Source organism: Onychomys torridus, chromosome 16 (genome assembly GCF_903995425.1).
Source record: "Onychomys torridus chromosome 16, mOncTor1.1, whole genome shotgun sequence".
NCBI classification, from domain to species: domain Eukaryota; kingdom Metazoa; phylum Chordata; class Mammalia; order Rodentia; family Cricetidae; genus Onychomys; species Onychomys torridus.
The window spans coordinates 49,749,791-49,769,933 of NC_050458.1; the positions used below are offsets into that span (position 1 = coordinate 49,749,791).

At 52.0% G+C, this 20,143-nt stretch overlaps 1 protein-coding gene across 2 annotated transcripts in view; it reads right to left on the reverse strand.

The window, feature by feature from the left end:
* Positions 1-19,722, reverse strand: part of Kiaa0930 (KIAA0930 ortholog) — a 37,939-nt gene extending 18,217 nt beyond the window's left edge. The window contains exon 1 of one of the 2 annotated variants that reach the window (XM_036207712.1): positions 19,340-19,722. In XM_036207712.1, the coding sequence (XP_036063605.1) occupies positions 19,340-19,544 (205 nt within the window). In that variant the 5' untranslated portion in view covers positions 19,545-19,722. Of the gene's footprint in view, positions 1-9,701; positions 10,005-19,339 lie in introns of those variants that run through there. The other variant, XM_036207713.1, reaches the window with a different exon arrangement.
* Between the last annotated feature and the right edge of the window lie 421 nt (positions 19,723-20,143).

The following is a 20,143-nucleotide window of genomic DNA, read 5'->3' on the forward strand; positions in this document are numbered from 1 at the left end:
TCAGATGGGGAAGAGCATAATTCTGCCAGGCGGGCAGGATGACCCTGGCCCCGGCCCAGAAAAAGCAGCCTTGGTCCGTCTCGGGATAACTACGGCAGTAAGTATTTCTACACTGTAAGTCTTCCTGTTTGTCCCGATAACCAAATCTCGGAGCTCTGACTCTGTGGAGCACGGATCACTGCTCAAAGTGTAACTTGGGGCCATGAGCTTATATAAACAGGGATTTCATTCAGGGCCGGTTCCCTTTTGTGCATTAGCCAGAACGGGTTGCATGCTATTATTAAAGAGTTTTTCCTTTATTAATCTCTGAGTGCTTGGAGTGATTTCTCACTGGGAAGGCATAAAAATATTATAATGTAATAGTCAGTTCAAATAGGGTGTAGACCAATTGCCTTTCCTGTCCAGCAACTTCTGATTCTCCTGAACTGACAGGTCCTTGACAGGTGGAGAGGGTACGCAGTGGGGTGAGCACCAGGCCTGGGCCTCTCTGAACCCTTATGTTCTCAGCCTCTGTAGCAGCAGGTTCGCCACCCTCACTATGCATCCTAATGGAGAAGTGACTGACTGTCGAAAGTCCTAGTACCACAGTACTAGGCTGAGAAGGGTAACGATGATTGTGCGGCCATGTTCTGCAGTTTATAAAGCACTGTTGCCTACTACCTTTCAGATCCCCTTGTCCACCTTAGGAGGACAACATCAGCATAGCGTGAAGGTCAGTCTTTTAAATACACACACACACACACACACACACACACACACACACACACACAATACGGGGGCTGGGGGTGGGAGGATGAGACAGGGTCTCTCTACACAGCCCTGGCTGTCTTGGAACTCAATATGTAGACCAGGCTGGCCTTGAACTCACAGAAATCCACCTGCCTCTGCCTCCCAAGTGATAGGATTAAATGCATGCATCACCATGCCCATCTCTTTATTTTTACAGTGTCTTAGGTGGGTTGACCCTCACACTGCTATTAATTGAAAATGGGCATGGCCTTGAACTCCCTCTAACTCACAAGTGCGGGCACGACAGGCATATACCACCACACCAGGTTTATGCAGTGCTGGGAATCAAACTTAGGGCTTTGTGCACACAACATAAACACTCTACCAACCAAGCCACACTCCCAGTCCTAAACCTGCCTTTTTTTCCCCAACACAAGGCCTTAGACATTGGTGGCTTGGTGGCAGACTGGAGAGCTGAAACTCACATCCAGTCCCTCAAGAAGAACTAGCTTTTTCCAACATCCCACATAGAGACATGGGCAGAGCCAGGATTCTTCTAGCTGATAAATAATGAACCTAAGGAGTCTCTGAGGTCATGTGGTGAACAGCTGCCCTCACCCCCATACCCTCTGAGCCCCCAAGAACAGCTCTGCCCTCCCTGCCACTATGTGAGTGACCACAGCAGCCACGGAGCTCTACAGTGCTCGGAGCTTCAAGTAACATGACAGAAACGTGGGTAGGATGCTCCATGGGCCAGGGTCTGTGGGTCCCCTTCCCTGCAGAGGGCCAGTTTTACAGATTCCAACGATCTTCCACAGAGGTGACTTTTCAAACACTTTCTGAAAAGGAAGGGAACATGCTATCTTATGAGGCTTGTCATGCACCATCCATCCCAGTGTGGAATTGGAGAAGCCTCTGTGGAACCAGTTAGAATGGACTTGGTCCATGCTCCTGCCTGCTGCCTGTTTGGGTAAGTGACCCAACCTGTCAGTTTGCCCATCAGCAAGATTAAGAATGGCTGCTCCTGTCATTGCCATGGAGAAAACCACACAAGATGATTAAGGTATTGCATAGGCACCTAGTTAACCTGCTAGGCCAGGGACTGCTATGTATTAGCGACTTGGCACAACCCTAGGAGGGCAATGTTATCAGCTCACAGGTAACTCCAGCTTCTCACACATAACTAGAGCCCACAAAACTTGCACATTCTTTTTATGAGGTAGACAAGTGACTTCCAGACAACACAGCCAGGCACACACACTCAGTAAAATCACATAGGGAGCAACATGAACATCTTAAATGCAGACCAGGTGTGGTGGCTAGTAGCCATAATCCCAGCATGTGGGCAGGAGGATCAGAAGTTCACGGTCGGCCTCAGCTACATGATGAATTCAGGACCAGCCAACACTACATAAAGCCCTGAATCAAAACAACAACAACAAACTTAACTGTGTTACTCCACAGGATCCAGAAATCCACTAAGAACATGTTACTGGTTAAGCAAGATGTAATTAGCAGTGCAAGAATAATCTAATATTAGGCTTACCAATGTATTCACATCTATTTATAGCTCCAGAGAGAAATAAGACATGATCGTAGATGCTGGGAGGCCAAGTTTAACTCCCGTTCTTGATTTTTAAAAGTAGGGTCCTTGTGTCTAGAGAGAAGGCTCCACAGTTAAGAGAGCACTTGCTGCTCTTGGATGACCCAGGTTCAGTTCCCAGCACCCACATGTGGTGATATTGTGTTCCCCAAAATATTCTGTACCCTAATAAACTTATCTGGGGTCAGAGAACAGAACAGCCACTAGATATAGAGGCCAGAAAATGGTGGCACTCACACGCCTTTAATCTATCACTTGGGAGGCAGAGATCCATTCGGAGCTCTGTGAGTTTAAAGCCACACTGGAAACAACCAGGCATGGGGACTCACGCCTTTAATCCCAGGAAGCGATGGCAGGAAGCAGAAAGGTATATAAGGCGTGAGGACCAGGAACTCGGGCTGGTTAAGCTTTTAGGCTTTGAGCAGCACAGTTCAGCTGAGAACCATTTGGGTGAGGCTTCCAGTCTGAGGAAACAGGATCAGCTGAGGAACTGGCGAGGTGAGGAAGCTGTGGCTTGTTCTGCTTCTCTGATCTTCCAGCGTTCACCCCAATACCTGGCTCCAGGTTTGTTTTTATTAATAAGACCTGTTAAGATTCCTGCTACACCCACATAACAGCTCACAACTGCCAGCTAGATCCAGGAGATCCAGTGTCCTCTTCTGGCCTCCACATCTGCACTCACATGCACATATCCACACAAACACAGACATACACGTAATTAAAAACAATAAACCTTTTAAAGTAAGTAAGGTGGAAAGCAGTGGAGGAAAATACTTAATATCAGTCTCTGGTCCCCACATGAATATACACCCATGTACACACATGTTCACACAGCCACAGGAACATGTATGACACTCGTGCACAAACACATGCGCATGTGCACGCATGCGCACGCACAAACAGCACACACAAAACATGCATGTATGCACACACACATTTTCAAAAAGTCAGTGCAACTAGAAATAATCAGAAGAGTCCCATGGGAGTCCAACCAGATCTAACAACAGACTATAAAACTAAATCCCAGACAAGCACAGTGCTATCTATATGTCTGCAATCCCAGCACTTGGGAGGCTGAGGGAAGAGAATCACTACAAGTGGACAACATGGTAAGGTCCAGGGCTGTAGAGCGAAGCTCTGTCTTAAAATAAAAAACTGGGGAGCTGGAGAGATGGCTCAGAGGTTAAGAACACTAGCTGCTCTTCCAGAGGTCCTGAGTTCAATTCCCAGCAACCACATGGTGGCTCACAACCATCTGTAAGGAGATCTGGCGCCCTCTTCTGGGCTGCAGGAGTACATGCAGGCAGAACACTGTAGGAAAGGAAGAAAGGAAGGAAGAAAAGAATAAAATCCAGGGTCACGTAAGTGTGTCAGTGAGTGAAGGTGTGCCACTAAGCCTGAGGACCTGAGTTCCATGATGAAAACCCACACAGCAGGAGAGAACTGACTCCCACACGTTGTCCTCTGACCGCCACACATGTGACATGACACATATGTCACACATACAGACACGAAACATAAATGCAAAACACTTCTTTTCATACTTTTGGTTTTGAGCCTAGCCTTTAATGGCTCAGCCATCTCTCCAGCCTGTAACATACTTTTAAAAAACCTCAACCCTCACATCACAGCAGCCCAAACCATCCACTGCCCTGCAGTGCTATAGACTAAAACTGCAGCTGCTGGAGGTCCCACCGCATACAAGAAAACGCCAGCAAGGATGCAGAGGGGGCTGTGGAGGGGGTGTAGGGGTGTGGAGGGGGGCTGCGGGTGTGTGTGTGTGGAGGGGGTGTGGAGGGGGTGTGGAGGGGGCTGCGGACTGTGGAGGGGGCTTCGGAGGGGCTGTGGAGGGGGGTGTGGAGGGGCTGTGGAGGGGGCTGTGGAGGGGGCTGCGGAGGGGGGCTGCAGACTGTGGAGGGGGTGTGGAGGGGGCTGTGGAGGGGGCTGTGGAGGGGGGTGTGGAGGGGGTGTGGAGGGGGCTGCCCTGGAGCCCTGAGCGGGTGTTTGTGTCCTGAGGCTTGGGTTTTCACCCTCCCATAGATGGTCAGCCAATATATTACCCTTCTCTGAGCTTCTCTGGTATGTCTCCTAGTTAGCCTTAACTGTCAACAGGTTGACATTCTAGAGTTACCCAAGAAAGGAGTGAGTCTCCTGAGGGATTTCTCAGCTCAGATAGGCCTATGGGCATGTCTGTCTTGAATGCTAATTAAGGAGGAGGGCCCAGCCTATTGTGAGCAGCACCATGCCCTGGGCACCTGGTTCTTGTATGCTCCTCCATGGTTCCTGCACTGACTTTCCTCAGCAATGGACCACTGAAGGCCCTATAAGCTAAAACACACCCCTTCCTTCTCTACATTTCTTCTGGTCAGCGACAAAATGTAAGTAGGACGTGTGTTTTTGTTACTCGGATGTAGAATCCTAACACATTCAAGACTCTCCCCCTTTAAACACAAACCCAAGCCCATCATCCTCCAGGCCCCACGGGACCACAGGCAGACTGTCTCCAGTGGAAACTCCCAGTTATCACTTCCCTGCACAGCTGCCAATCTGCAGACATGTGTTTCTGCCGACAGTTTTCCTCCCCTACAGAACTGTCAGACCTATCCACACTCCCAGCTCCAGGTCCCCGTGAAAACTGCAAGTCCAGGCTGGAGAGACGCTCAGCAGGTGAGAGCACCGGCTGCTCTTGCAGAGGACTCAGGTTTGGTTCCCAGCACCCACCTGGGCTCACAGACCATCTGTAACTCCAGTTCCAGGGGATCCAGTGCCCTCTTCTGACCTCCACAAGACCAGACATGCATGCAGTGCACATATATTCATGCAAGCAAAAACAACCAGACATAGAAAACAAATATTTTTAAAAATCAGTTTTAGCTGGGTCGTGGTGGTGCACACCTTTAATCCCAACACTCAGAAGGCAGAGGCAGGTGGATCTCAATGAGTTCAAGGTCAATTTTAAATTGCAAGCCCCAGGATATGGAGACAGGTCAGTCAGTAAAATGCTTGCCTGGTGCTGGAGAGCAGCATCTGGAGGACCCCTGGGGTTCACTGGTAGCCAGTCTAACTGGGCAGCTCCAAGCTAATGAGGGACCCTGTGTCATAGGAGGTGAGCAGCGTTGCTGAGGATGACTGAAGTTGACACACACACACACACACACACACACACACACACACACACCTGTAAGCCCCACCCTTCCAGCATTCTCTACCCCATGCATTATCACTATCAAACAGAATGGATATTTTACCTTTTTATTTATTTACCTGTTTACAAAACACAGCTGTTGCCTCAAAAAGAGTAATTTATTCTGAGCCCGGGCCATGCTTTAAGAAAGTCGTCCAGAACTTCAGTTCCCCAAAGCCCTCAGTCTTGCCTGTCTTTGGTAACTTTGTTCATTGCTATACAGTGAATTCCTACAACAGTGTCTGGTATATAGAAACAATAAATACCTATAAGTTGAATGAATGAATGAGATGAATAAGATGATTAATGAAATCAAGGTGGTATTGGTGGATATTCAATGGGAGCCTGGGAGATGGCTTAGATACTACTCAATGGAGGCCTGGGAGATGGCTTAGATACTCAATGGGGACCTGGGAGATGCTCAGTAGACAGAGCATCTCGCCCCCAGTGACCTCGCACCCCTGCCACAAGTATTAAACCATAAACTCAAATCTTTAAATTGTTGTTTTTTCTGGTATTTTGTCACAGCAATGAGAAAAAGCATCTAATATAGAAGGCTTAGTTTGTCTTTTTTTTTTAATTTGGGGGGGGGCTAGGGGGCGTGCCACAGTACATGTGTGGAGGTCAGGACAACTTCTGAGAGCCAATTCTCTCCCACTGCGTGGGCTCTACAGAGTGAACTCAGGTTGCCCAGCTTGGTAGCAAACATTCTTACACACTGAGCCATCTTGATGGCCCTTAAAAATTGTGACTTTTGGAAGAAGGTGTTGGGGATCGAACCCAGGGCTTTGTGAGTGCTGAGCCCCTACACTACCATGAAGCTATGTTCCCCAACTGGGTTTTTCATTAAGAATTGTCTTATACAGTTTTATATATATATATATATATCTTAAGTTGATCTACTGAAAATACAACCAAAAATAGATATGATGCCCAACTGGGTTCTGGGTTTTTCATTAAGAATTGTCTTATACAGTTTTTTATATATATATATATATATCTTAAGTTGATCTACTGAAAATACAACCAAAAATAGATATGATGCCCACATATGATCCCAACACTCAGGAGACTGAGGCTGAAGGACTGGGAATTGGAGGCCAGCCTTGACTACACACAGTAAGACCCCCTAACTCAAAAACAAACAAAAGGAACCGGAACAAGGATTCTGGAGATGGCTCGGTGAAGTGCTTGCCACAAAAGCTGGCGACTCCCCAGAACCCACATGAAAAGCCAGCTGTGGCAGTATGCACATAGGGTCCCAGCACAGGGATGTGAGACAGGTTGATCTCCAGGCTTGCTAGCCAGCCAGCTAGTCTGGCCAAATCAGCAAGCCCTAGATTCAGGGAGAGACCCTGTCTCAAAAAATAAAGTGGGGGGTAACTGAGAAAAACACCCAGTGTCACCCTTAAGTTTCCACACAACACCACACACACACACACACACACACACACACACACACACACCAGAAATAAAAAGGAATCAAGACATTTTTAGCAACTACAGCTAGCAAATGCCAGAATTTAATACAACTTACAACTAAACTACTAGAAAATTACTTCCATCAAGAGCCAGAACACAGAAAGCAAACATATATAAATACTTAGGAGAACAGGTTTTTGTTTGTTTTGCTTTTAAATGCCTATGAAGACTGAAAGGAAGTATCCAAATGTCCAGCGAGCCTCTGGAGTGGTGGAGCTGTGGTTCCTTCCTGTTTCCCAGTTTTCTGTCACAGCTTTATAAACACACTAAGGCTTCCTGAATGCCAGGCACCATGCTAAACTTCCCTCCCACCTCACAATCCCATCAGCAGGGGTTTTGTGTATGTTTTTGTTTTGTTTTAAACAGGCAGGGGTACTGCCCCAAGGAGAGGCTGCCCAGGAGCACAGTTGGCCCCAACTGGACTGTGAACCCAGCATCCCAAATGCCCACTATCCAGGCTGTTGGCAGATGGCGCTCAGAGCCAGGCAAGGGCTGGACAGCAGGGCACACACCGCACCGTGGCTCAACAGCCAGCAGCTCCCAGTGACGGGAGTTCAGCTGGGGCTCAGTGGAAACTGTTAAGAAGGCAGAGGGAGTAGAGCTGATGGGAGCAGCATTCAAGGCCACGGCTGGGGGGACAGGAAAAGCCCAGTAGCCCGGCCTAGTGAGGAGGTGGAGCTGGAGGGGCCGACCTCAGGAGCACGCTGGCTGGCGGTCAGAGATTCCCCTCCAAGGATAAGCCTCTGAACAGTCTGGCAAGGGGTGGGGGCACTGGGATGGTGTCTCTGCTGTGGTGTGTGCAGGCTAGCTCCTGGTCCTGACCCAGCCACGGGCTACACGGACAAGGACCTCCCGAGAGAGCACACCTGCTCCTCAGTGGGTTCTGCCAACAGCAGAGGCCCAGAGGTCAATTTTCTTTGACAAGAGTCCAAGGGTGGCCCTTGGTTCTCTGGTCAGGATGAATAGGCTACTGTGGCCTCAATAGGCTTTTTATCATCTTGTGCCTGGGTGCTGAGGGCCCTCCTTCCCTGGGACACAAAGCACAAAGAAGTTATCCTAGGAGGCCAGGCTGCCCTGATGAGGCCCTGGATGAAGAACTGGTCATTCAGGTCCCATGTGAGCAATCCCAAGGGAAGTGGGGTGTGTGGGTGATGCGGATGGTTCAAATCAGGCTGAGCTGGTCTGGTCTCTTCACCACATGGCTCCCTCACCACATGAGCTAAGCTCTCCAGACAGCACCCCAGGTCTGCCCTGCATTTCTCAAATGCAGTAGCCAGCCTTGACCCAGTTCCCTGACCAAATACCTCTGCAGAGGCCACATGTCCTTCAGCAGTAGTATCTACTCCCTGTGACAGCAGCTCTGTGCTCAGCTCCTGGGGTCCATCTGCACACTCACTCCCACACCAGGCTGCCTCTGACTGGCTGCACCTTTCCAGACACATTAAGAGCTATCTGTACCCTGGGGCTGGATTCCTTCTGAGTGCCCACTCTGATCTGATCTCCATTCACATGATGGGAAACTGAGGCACAAGGCCTGCGTCACCAGTCAGGCATGCCACTGCTGCTTTGTGGCAGGGTCAGACCACTGCCCACATGCATCTGCCTGCAAGCCACACCTTCAGCCCTTTCCAGCCTGTCACGGTGATTTCTCACTTCCTATCAGTGAGGGGCCTTGCACCTTGCTTGACAGAGGTCACTGCAGGCAGCCACAAATGATGTCAAGCACATGAACATAGGGTGTACACTAAGGCAAATTTACACACACACACACACACACACACACACACACACACACACACACAAACCACCATCGGCAAGCACACATGGAAAATCCTCAGAACCCACTTCACAGTCAGGAAACCAGGGGCTGACATCCAGGCTGCCTGGGAAGGTCATGGTCATGGTAGATGCTGACACTCTGCAGCCTCCCCCTTGCCAGGGAGTGTGTGAGCTTCCTCTGGGGCGGCCTGCAGGACTCGAGTTCCCACAAAGCCATCCTTTATGCTCCCTCTGCAGCAGCAATGCCACAGAATCACCCACGTGACCGGCACGGCATGGCACCTGCCACATCACCACCCACAGCCTGCCTCCAGACCACTGTGATGTTCCTTGGCACATCTCATCAACTGAGAGGTCTCCTGACGCAAACCCCCACCTCTGGGTTCACCACACGGAAAACTAGCTCCACAACATTTTCCAGGGTGCCCTGACCCAAAGGGAGCTGTGAGCCTCCTGAGATACCCCCCAGCCAGCACCTCCACCTCCCTAGGCAGTCACTAGTCCCCTCCTCTGGCTTCCACTCATGCACTGCAGGGCAGGAGGTGAGTCACAGAACCTCAGAGGCCCAGAGCCCGCCCTCTCCAGCCACTCCCTGACTAGTGCAGAGGTCAGCACCCCGGCTGGGTCTCACTGTTCATTTATTTCTTCACCCTACTCTCTGTGCCAGGCTCCAGCCAGGATCTAGACACCCTAGCTCCATCCACGTAGCTGCATCTCATCTACAGTGGACCCGGCACCAGCTTGCTGCAGGTTCTGCAGGCCCAAGTGTGCAAGGCTTTTCCCATGTGCTCAAAGAACCATCACACAAAACAGGACTCTGCACCTCCAAACCTGGGCAGACCCCAAGTGCTAACCAGCCCTGGGTCTTCCCCTAGCTTCACAGTCATCCAGGCCCCTTTGAGAGCAAAACAAACCCAAACACACCTTTCCCACGGCCAGGCGATCCTTCTTGCGGGCGCCTCATTCCTCACTGGTCTTCCTCCTCCTGGAACGGCCCACTCCATCACCATTCTCTTTCAAGTCTCTCCTCTGCTCTCACTTCTGCGACTACCCACCTTCTGAAAACCAAGGGCTGGGTGTCTCCACGCGTGCCAACCCAGGACAGGGCCACCCAGAAAAGAACAGGGCACCAGAGGGCACCCTCTGATGCAGACGTGTCGAAATGTGAGAATGGACAGGCCACAGCTCCAAATCCAGGAAATTTAGGTTCCTGCCTACTGCTACTGCGAGAGTCTGAGCAACTGCCTCAACCCCACTACGTCTCACTGGCTCCGTGTGCCAACAGGGGTGACACTCCCCTGCAGAAAGGGAGCAGTACAGGTTGAGAAGAACTCTGTACCACTCAGAGCGCTAGAGAGAACTCTCCCGGGTGCACAGGCTCCCCTGACAGCCCTGGGAAGAGGGTGACCTCAGCAGAGCACAGCTGCAGCACCAGCTGAGGCTGATTCATCCCACCAGGTTCCCTGCCTGGAGAGGACTCCCAGGAGAACTGGGGGAGGGGACAGGAGTACTCTGGAATCCCAGCCCCACCTCCCTGGCTGGCAGGATCCGGATTTCCCTGAGTCAGCAGCCAAGCAGGCCAACCGCGTCTGAGACTCCAAATGTGGTGTTCCAGCTCTCACAGGGCCCTAAGGCAGCAGGGACTTCATGCCATGACGTACAGGGTGGAAATGCACCTCTAATTTGTCTTTCTTCCTTCATTTCTGTTGGACCTGAACCCAATCACACACATGGTCCTATTGATGGCCTCAAGCAATGGCCCTGCTGGCCAACAGTACTTTCCACAGGTGGTGAGGTTTTTAACAGTCCTTAAGAGCATAACTGGTGAGCCAGGCAGTGGTGGCACACAATTTTAATCCTAGCACTGAGGAGGCAGAGGCAGGGGGATCTCTAAGTTCAAGGCCAGCCTGGTCCACAAAGTGTTTTAGGACAGGCAGGGCTACACAGAGAAACCCTATCTCAAACAAAACAAAACAAAACACTCCAAAGAGAGAGAAAGCATGCATAATAGGCTTTAAACAGTGTCCCAGAACTCCAGCTGGCAGTTATGACTGGTTCCTCATTCACTTAAGAGGAAACCAAGAGTTGAGAGGAAGGAACTGTCCCCACAGACCATCTCTGAGATGCCCTGAGGCTAGTGTAGTCTACCCCTCATTTCCTGAAGGTAGGCAGCAGTAGCCCATGCCACCCTGAGTCAAAGAAATCTCTTTTCCCACTGTGGCTCTGCTCAGGAGGAAGCCCCCATCAAAGGCCGGCTCCCCAAGACCTGACACCCTCTCCACTCAAGTGGCCTCTTCCACCAACCCAACACCCGATACAGTCCCACACCCCGCACTATGAGTTCCTGTGGGGGTGACTCGGGCACTGTCCACTGGGCAAGGGACACAAGAGAGCTGACTGGCACTGGAGGGGGCACCGGTGGGTGTGGGGAGGAGCCTGGTGGCAGGAATCTTGACCTCAGTCCTACAGTACCAGGAAAAGGCTCCTGAGGACCTAGAGCTGATTGATACCTGAGGCTGTCCAACAGACAGGCAGGAAAATAATTCCAGGCACAGGAAAGCAGAGTGAAGGGGTCCTGGGAACATCCCGAGTCACTGAGGGGAGCAGAGAGCACTAAGAATCTTACTTAGGCTTCTGCTCTGTCATTAAAGTTGTGACCAGCAGAAGTGACAGGAGGCCAGACAGATGGAGGCCGGTGATGGCTCAGCAACATCACAGAAGCTGGCATTGCCAAGTGAACGTGGAACAAGGAAGGGCATCTGGGGGCTTGTGGCCTGGGACACACAGAGGGTGCTGTGAGAACTCTCCCTAGGGAAGAGAAACAAACTTCTGTCCCACCTTTTTCTTTATTTACTTGTTGTTTGTTTGTTTACTTTTAGTTTTTCCAGATAGGGTTTCTCTGTGTCACTCTGGCTGTCCTAGAACTCACTCTGTAGACCAGGCTGGCCTTAAACTCACAGAGATCTGCCTGCCTCTGCCTCCCCAGTGCTAGGATTAAAGGAGTGCACCACAACCACCCGGCCAGCTTCTGGGTCCCATTGTTTTGTTGTTAGTTTTTTTATAACAATGTGGAATCCATTCCTATTTCTCAGGGAGTTTGGAGGATGGAGTGAGACATGGTTTACAAGGCTGCCTACTTAGCAGCCCCAGGTGAGGTGTTAAGAGGCATAACCAGAAGAAGGGAGGGGCAGGTGCTGCTGGGTACTGGAGGGCATGCAGTGTGGGAGGAGGCCAAACGGACATGCAGGTGTGTCATGGGGAGCCAGCCTGGGCTGTGATCAGAGGCCTAGCTCACAGGCCTCACCGTCCTTAGCTGGGAACAAACGGCTCTGAGCCTCTAGAAGCAGGACAATCCAGAGATTCCAGGCAAAGATCTCTCAGGTGAGCAGACACATTGAAGACTAACAGACCAACAGGGTGCCTGTCTGGGAGCCTCATCTGGTGCTGCTCCTTCCTCAATTCCTTGCACACAGGCTCTCTCAGTGCAAGATCTCCCCAGCTCCTTACACACACAATCTCTCAGTGCAGAATCTCCCCAGCTCCTTACACACACAATCTCTCAGTGCAGGATCTCCCCAGCTCCTTACACACACGATCTCTCAGTGCAGGATCTCCCCAGCTCCTTACACACACAATCTCTCATTGCAGAATCTCCCCAGCTCCTTACACACACGCTCTCTCAGTGTGGGCTTTTTCCCAGGTCCCTTCCCTACCGCAGCTCACCTTCCTTTTGGCTTTGTGCCAATGTTTAAAAAGTTCCTCTGTGAGTTTGGTGAGCATCTGTCCTTTAGCAATGGCCCTAGCTTGGCCCTTAAAGGTCAGACCCTAAGAATGGCCTCCCAGGCTGCTTGGTCAATACAGAAACCTATTTGTAAAGCCGAGCTAAGTTACTAACAAGATAAATTTAGATAAATTATGCTACAGTCACTCAACTATTGTTGAGTTTTTAAATTTAAAATGTTTGATGTTTAAACATTTTTGAAATTGGATTTCATAAGTAGCCCAGGCTAGCCCAAAACTTGCTGTGTAGAGTGGATGGACTAGCTTCAAAGTCAAAGTTGCCTCCAAGGTTCTAGGATTACAGCTGCATACCACTGCATCCAGCAAATTTGCTTTATTTATCTTTTTTAGCTATTTATTTTATTTATTTATTTATTCATTTATTTTTTTAGGGTATCCCTATGTAGCCCTGGCTGGTCTGGAACTCACAGAGACCAGCCTGCCTCTGCTTCCTGAGTGCTGTGATGAAAGGCATGCGCCACCACCACACCCAGCAAATTAGCTCTTTTTAATTGACTAAATTGTTTGGCAACTTGGAGGATGCTTTTTAACAAGTGGCCTATGTGGAGTGTCTCTTCAGTGGACTCCTGTGTTGTTTTCCGCTTTTTACTCTTTTTTAGGGGGCCCGCCACCCAGCTTCCTAATAAATTCACACACGAAGGCTTATTATTACTTACGAATGCCCAGCCTTAGTTTGGCTTAGTTTCTAGCCAGCTTTTCTTCTTTTTTTTTTTTTTTTTTAACTCTTTTTTTTTTTTTTTTTTTTAAGATTTATTTTATTTATTCTGTATACAGTGTTCTGTCTGCATGTATGCTTGCAGGCCAGAAGAGGGCACCAGGTCTCTTTATAGATGGTTATGAGCCACCATGTGGTGCTGGGAATTGAACTCAGGATCTCTGGAAGAGCAGTCAATGCTCTTAACCTCTGAGCCATCTCTCCAGCCCCTAGCCAGCTTTTCTTCCTTCTTTCTTTCTTTCTTTCTTTCTTTCTTTCTTTCTTTCTTTCTTTCTTTCTTCCTTCCTTCCTTCCTTCCTTCCTTCTTTCTTTCTTTCCTTTTAAAGATTATTTATTTATTATGTATACAACATTCTGCCTCTGTCTCATTTACAGATGGTTGAGAGCCACCACATGGTTGCTGGGAATTGAAGTCAGGATATCTGGAACAGCAGGCAGTTAACCTCTGAGCCGTCTCTCCAGCCTGTTTTTCTTAACTTTAAATTATCCCGTCTATCTTTTGCCTCTGGGCTTTTTTCCTTTTCTTTGTTTCTTACTCCGTAGCTTGCTGTGTAGCTGAGTGACTGGCCCCTGGAGTCCTCCTCCTTCTCTTCCCCTTTCTTTTCTCCCCTTCTCCCAGATTTCTCCCTCTCTCTCTCCCCTCTGCCTGCCAGTCCCAACTATCCTTTCTCCTGCCTCGCTATTGGCTGTTCAGCTCCTTATTAGACCATCAGGTGTTTTAGACAGGCACAGAACACAGCTTCACAGAGTTAAACAAATGTAACATAAACAAAAGTAACATATCTTAAAATAATATTTCCCAACACTCTTGGCTAAGCTGATACTCAGGAGCCTTCCCAGCTCGGTGAAGGAGGCAAGGAGCCTCTGGGTCAGAAGAAAGCCAGAGGGTCGGAAATGACTCAGCCAAGCCACAGAGCAGGACAACACGGTATTGTCACCCGGGCCCCAGTGATGCCAAGAAGGCTGGCTACAGATGGCCTTGCAGCTGTGACCACCACGGTCTCTAGAGCCCAAAGCCCAGGGCCCTCAGGTGCAATAAAGGCACATGGTTTCCACTTGACCAGTGCCTTAGGGTCACCCCACCCCTAGGACCAGCAGAAGCCAGAATTACAGGCCTTAAAATAGGCCCAGGAACCGAAAACAGCATTGCTACCACTCTGTACAGCCACACTTCCTCCCACCACGCTGGCCCACAACCAGCTCACAGCCCTCGGGTTGAAGGGCCACTGCCATCCCAAGAGCCTTGCCCGGTGACTGCAAATGAGCCTGAACTTCAGAACAAGAAGCCATCTCTTTAGAGGCTTTGCCCTCAGCTCACTAGCCCACTCCCATTCTAGGGACCACTTTCTCTGTCTTAACAACTCTATTTCTAGATCCTAAAAAAATAATCCTACGAGCAGACATCCCCACAGACCTCTTTACCCCAGGCACTGGCTCAGCCTGTGCTGCCTCCACTAGAGTTTATGCTGAGCCCGCGCACGCCATGGCTCAGTTCCTACCTGCTGCTTTTCTGTGTAATTTCGCCCGGTCCCCACAGAGCCTGTCTCCTTTGCTACAGTCAGGACACAGAGACAGTGCTTGGCCAGGGTCCCACAGTCCTCCTCCTTTCCAGCCATACCTCCCTCCCACAGAATCCCCAGCCACCACTTAAACCCTGCTATATATCTGCCTAGAAAAAGGCCAGGTCAGCAGGGGGTGTACGGGGCCCATTCCAATTCAAAAGGTGGCCCCAGGGGCCCGGCACACTTGAGAACAAGGCAGCAGTTCTTTTATCTTTCTTGAACCTTCTCCAGGTTGCCCCTCGCTGGCCTCAGTCGGCCAGGCCTCCCAGCTCTGTGACCTCAGGAGAGCCAGTCCCCTCTGAAGTGCAGCTTCCTCACCTTGGAAATGGGGTGATGGCAGGGCCTCCCTCCACAGGGAGCCAAGCTACAGCAAATGCTACAGGGGCAGAGGCATCTGGCCTCTGGCACACTGTGTGCAGAGTTCTATGTGGTAACACCTGTCCTGACCCAAAGCCACACCTACAAAGCTCCCAGAGGCCAGTCCTGAGAAGCACCAAATTCTCAGATACTCAACCCAAACCGCTGCTCCAGCCTCAGCTCTCACGGCCCCTCCAAACTGCCCAGCATTCCTCCTCCATCCAGCCCCTCCCAGACTCAGGTCTGCCCAGAGGCCAATACCATTCACAAACCCTTCCCCTGGGTTTAGCTCTTGTGTCCGGGACCCTTTCCTTGGTCCATCTCAGCCAAGCAGCCATCTGTGCCAACCTGGCAGACACAAGGACAGACTGGCATCCTGAGAACAGGTCTGGGTGGGCCTCTGTTCTGTGCAGAGCCTGAACTCAGGTACATCCTGCCACTGTGGTGGAGGGCACAATACAATACCACCCCTCCAAACCTGTGCCCCAGGCCGTGCCCTGAGACCTGCCACTTAGGCACACTTCAAGGATAAACAGAAGGAATGGGCACTCCTTCCAATCTGCTGCACTATGGACCAGGAAGGACCCCTATACCATCTATCAGGCAATGAAGCCCAACACCCAGGCATGAGGCCAAAAACAGAGACACAGGCAAGCAGCACGATGTGGACCCCGGCCCCCCAGAACTCACACTGGTTGGTGAAGCACAGTGCCTATTTAAGAAGGGCCCTGTGTGGCCATCCCGGGAACAGGAGAAGTCCCACCCCTACAAGAAACAGTGGGCTTCGAGATGGTTGCATCACATCCATGCGCACCAAAGCACTGAGGCAGAGCAGAGCTCTCTGGGAGCTCCAGAGCCATAAGTAGTTTCCTATGGAGACATCAAAATCCTGCACGGGCAGCCGCAACGTTGGCTGCTTCCAGAGGAGGTTTTTACTTAACCTAGCAATCACCTATGCAGCTGTCTTCTCTCTCCCCTGAGAGACGACGGTGTCCTGCAGTGAAGCCAGGACCAGCCTCAATCCCTGGCACACAGCAAGTGCCCCAAAGATGTTTTGACTGAGGCCATCACAGAAGAGCATTAAAAAAAAAAAAAAAAAAATCAGCTTTGTAGCTCCAAGGTGCCTTTCATCCCGAGAGCCAAGTGATCGTCCTTACGCAGGTAGGGCCAGCAACTTCATCCAGTCTCATAAACAGACACTGACTCAGACAGGACAATAGCTTTCCCAGAGGCTCCCTGGACGCCTCAGAACCTCCTCAGGAGGAAAACAACAGCCTGAGAGGACACAGCGCAGCTTTGAGTAACAAGCTTCACTTAAACACCGAAATCCATTTATGATGGGCTGGGAGTGTCACTCAGTGATAAAGCATGTGTTTAGCGTGACATTATGAGGCTCTAGGTTCAATTCCCAACACCAGTAAATTTACTAACAGACCCAACAGGTTGTCACAGCTGTAAAGTGAGCGCGACAAGATGGAATCCAAAGGACAAGACTGAAACACAAAAGCAAAACAAAACAAAAACGTAACGCTGCCCCACAGGCTGAGAGGGTAAGTGACTGCATGCCAGGTGTGGAGTACTCTGACGGGGTTCTGAGTTCCTACATCCTGAGTGTGTGGGCCGACCATCAGGCCTAGGATGGATGATCTCCACCATCCACTTGTCAAGTCTTTGAGGGGTTATCTGGATTGGGTGAATCCATGCCGGGAAACAAACCATGAACATGGGCAGGCACACCTCATGGGGTGGGGGGCTGGATTGAATGAAAAGGAGACCATGAGGTGGGTGCCAGCATCTCCCTTTCTCTCTCCTTCTGCTTCCTGGTGCAGATACCATGTGACCAGCAGCCTCAAGCACCTGCTGCCATGATGAACTCTAGCCTTGAATTTTGCACCAAAACAGACCAGTCCTTCCCTAAGTTGTTAGGTATTAGTCACAGCGACTCAAAAACTATCTCTGACCCAACTGAACCATAAGCCCCTCTCAGGCTTCCCTCTTCCTCTCTGAACATCAGATTTCTCATGTGAAGAGAACATCCTCTTCTAAGAGGCCAAGGCTCAGTTCTCCTTGGCCATCCACACAGCAGGGAAATGTCTCATTTGTTCCCAACATGTTCACTAAGCTCTGTTATGTGTCCCCATGTCAGGCACCAACATGAGGACTGGGCAATGCCCTCATGGTTCTTGATGGCTGGAGGGACAGACACACAGCTCCCTGCAATGCCAATCGCCTGGGACAGAGGGGCCAGGGCGTGTGACTGGGTACGGAGGACGGGTTCCAGGCAACCGCAGGGAGCAGAGACTCAAAGGGGAACCTGCAGCGCACGTGGGGGCAGATCAGTGGGAACAGCTTCCCATGCAGAGAAAATAGCAGCACACACAGACATCCAGAACCTCAAAGCAGGAGGGTCTAAGGATGCGAGGATGGAGGGAGCCTGGTATGTGAGGGAGGCCTGAAGGCTGGGAGAATGACGCCATTGTATGAGCTAAGGGGCACAGCAGGCCTGGATGGGGATGTACCCTTTCCTCACTGGGTGTCCCTGAACACCGCTCCTTACGGGTGACAGATTATATTCGTGCTTGGCAAAAGTGATACTGTGTCAGAAGGGTGAGCTGACAGAGCATGCACAGAGCACCTGGCATGCAGTGAGTTCCCAGGTAAGGCTAGGGTGATGGGCTCGCTGCTCTGAGGGAACGACCCCGCAGTCTCTAGTAGAGACTGTAACAGGAGTCATGACGCTCTCGGGTCAAGAACAACAGAGGTAGGTGTGTGCAGAGGGGAGTGTGAAGGGGCTGCCTGGAGCTGCTGAGGTCACAGGGCCGAGGGGCTTGCAACAGATGGCCTCCCAGACCCTGCCCAGTTCAGACATTCTGTGCCAAGTGACAGCTGGTCGTGACACAGTACTCAAATACATGTATACAGAGTCCATCAATAAGGGCGCTCCAATTCAGCCACAAACCATTCTCTGGACCCCTTTTTGAGGAAACCACTATGTTTTCATTCATTCCCACCTCAGAAGACACCCCCAGGTGGCCGTACCTGCCTGTCAAGAGAGCTCCACTTCCACTCAAGGTGAGCTCTGCTAGACCCTGCTGCCTGAGAAGGTCAGGTGCTAAACAAGCCTCCTTCAAAAAACAATTGAAATCCACTTCCTGTCCTCTCCAAGACTCCAGGGCGTGGCCTACCAAGGGACCTTGAGTGTCAGGCTTTACCCTGTCCTTGCTACTCTGTGGCCTTACCAAGGCACACTTCCACTTTGGAGCATCACCCCCAGCACACACACACACACACACACACACACACACACACACACACACACACAGAGTCAAGCCCACACTGCGAGGGAGGTTGGGGTGAGGGGACACGGACAACGTGGAATGAAGTCATTCCTTGCATGAAGAAGGGAGGGGTCTTTTTACAGAGAAAACGACAAGCCTGAGACTAGAGTGGAGGGGGCTTCTCTGCATGGGCATGGGCAAATGCATCAGTAACGCATTACCTCGCATCCAAGAAGACCCCACCCACACCAACAGTCCCAGGTCCTTTCAAACAATGAGACACCCCCACCCCACCCAGCAGATGAATGACTCCTTAGACCAGAATCACCCGGCGAAGCTACAGCACGCCCCGATGCCTGCGCCAACTAGGCGGGGTCAAGGGGCAGAGGCCCAACAGGTCCCCGGTAGAGCTAATGGACAAGAGGGCCTTTGGGTGCAGAAAGACAAAGACTACAGCGAACGGGAGACACAGCCTTCCATGTGGGCTGGGGATGCGATCGTGGCACACTGCCTCGCGCGCTGGACTAAAGGCCTCTCGAAATCTCACGCCCACACTCCCCGCAGCAGCAGCAGTGGGGCCCCCGGGTCTTCCTGGAGAAGGCAGACGAGTTGCAGAACCACGAAGAGGAAGGAGGAGCTGGGACAGTCATCCTGACGGTCAGAGGGAGACCGAGACGCAAAGACACAAGGCTCGGGATTCTGTGGTACCGAAAAGAGACTGAGACTTGGGGTCCTGAGAGACAGAGCGCAGGGCCCGGGGGGGGACGCACGCAGGACAGGGAGCACAGGGGGACGCGCGGAGGTGGACACGCGCGGACACTCGCGCGCGCTCCCGGCACTGTCACTCACCCAGGCCGCAGACCTCGCGGCGCAGGTTGAGGCGACCGCGCTCCTCCGCTATGGCGCGCAGCATGTGCTGCAACGAGCGCTCCTCCGCTTCGGCGCCGTCCGCGGGCTCCCGGGAGGCGGCCGGCTGCGCGGACGGCCCAGCCCGGAGCCCCGCGGGCGCGGACGCCGAGGCACAGGCCCGGCCCGGCGGCCGCGCGGAGGCCATGCCGGGCCCCGGCTCATCGCCCGCGCCGCGCCCGCGGGGGCCCCCGGCACGCCCCGCCGCCCGCGCCCCGCCGCCGCCCGCCGCGAGCACCAGTGAAGCCACAATCCGCTTTTGTGCGCGTCGCCGCCGCCGCCACTGCCGCCGACCCCGGAGCCCAGCCCTGCACTGCGAACCTCCGCTCCGCCGCCGCCGCCCGCGCGCGCCCGCCACCGCCCAGGCCCCGCCCCTGACACGACCACGCCCCTAAACCCGCCCCTTCCCCGCCTCCTACCCTCAAAAGCCCGCCCCAATCTCTGGCTAAGGCAGTGAGTTGTCCCTGGTCCTGCCCCCTCTCTTGGCCCCTCCTACTTCCTTGCGGCCGGCTTCTGCCAACTTCGGATGCCCACCGCGGCCTCGCTGCAACCTGTCGCGTCATGTCCTCCCCACATCTTCCTTAGTCTCCTGACCTTCCCTGATGCCCGTGCTCCCCCCACCCTGAGCCCACCTTCTCCCAGCCCCACTCCGCCCCGGACCTCCCTCCAGTAGAGTCACGCCTAGGAGCCGCCCCCTCTCCTCCGCACTGATTTTGCGCTCAGTCACCGCCCGGTGCATTCCCTCCT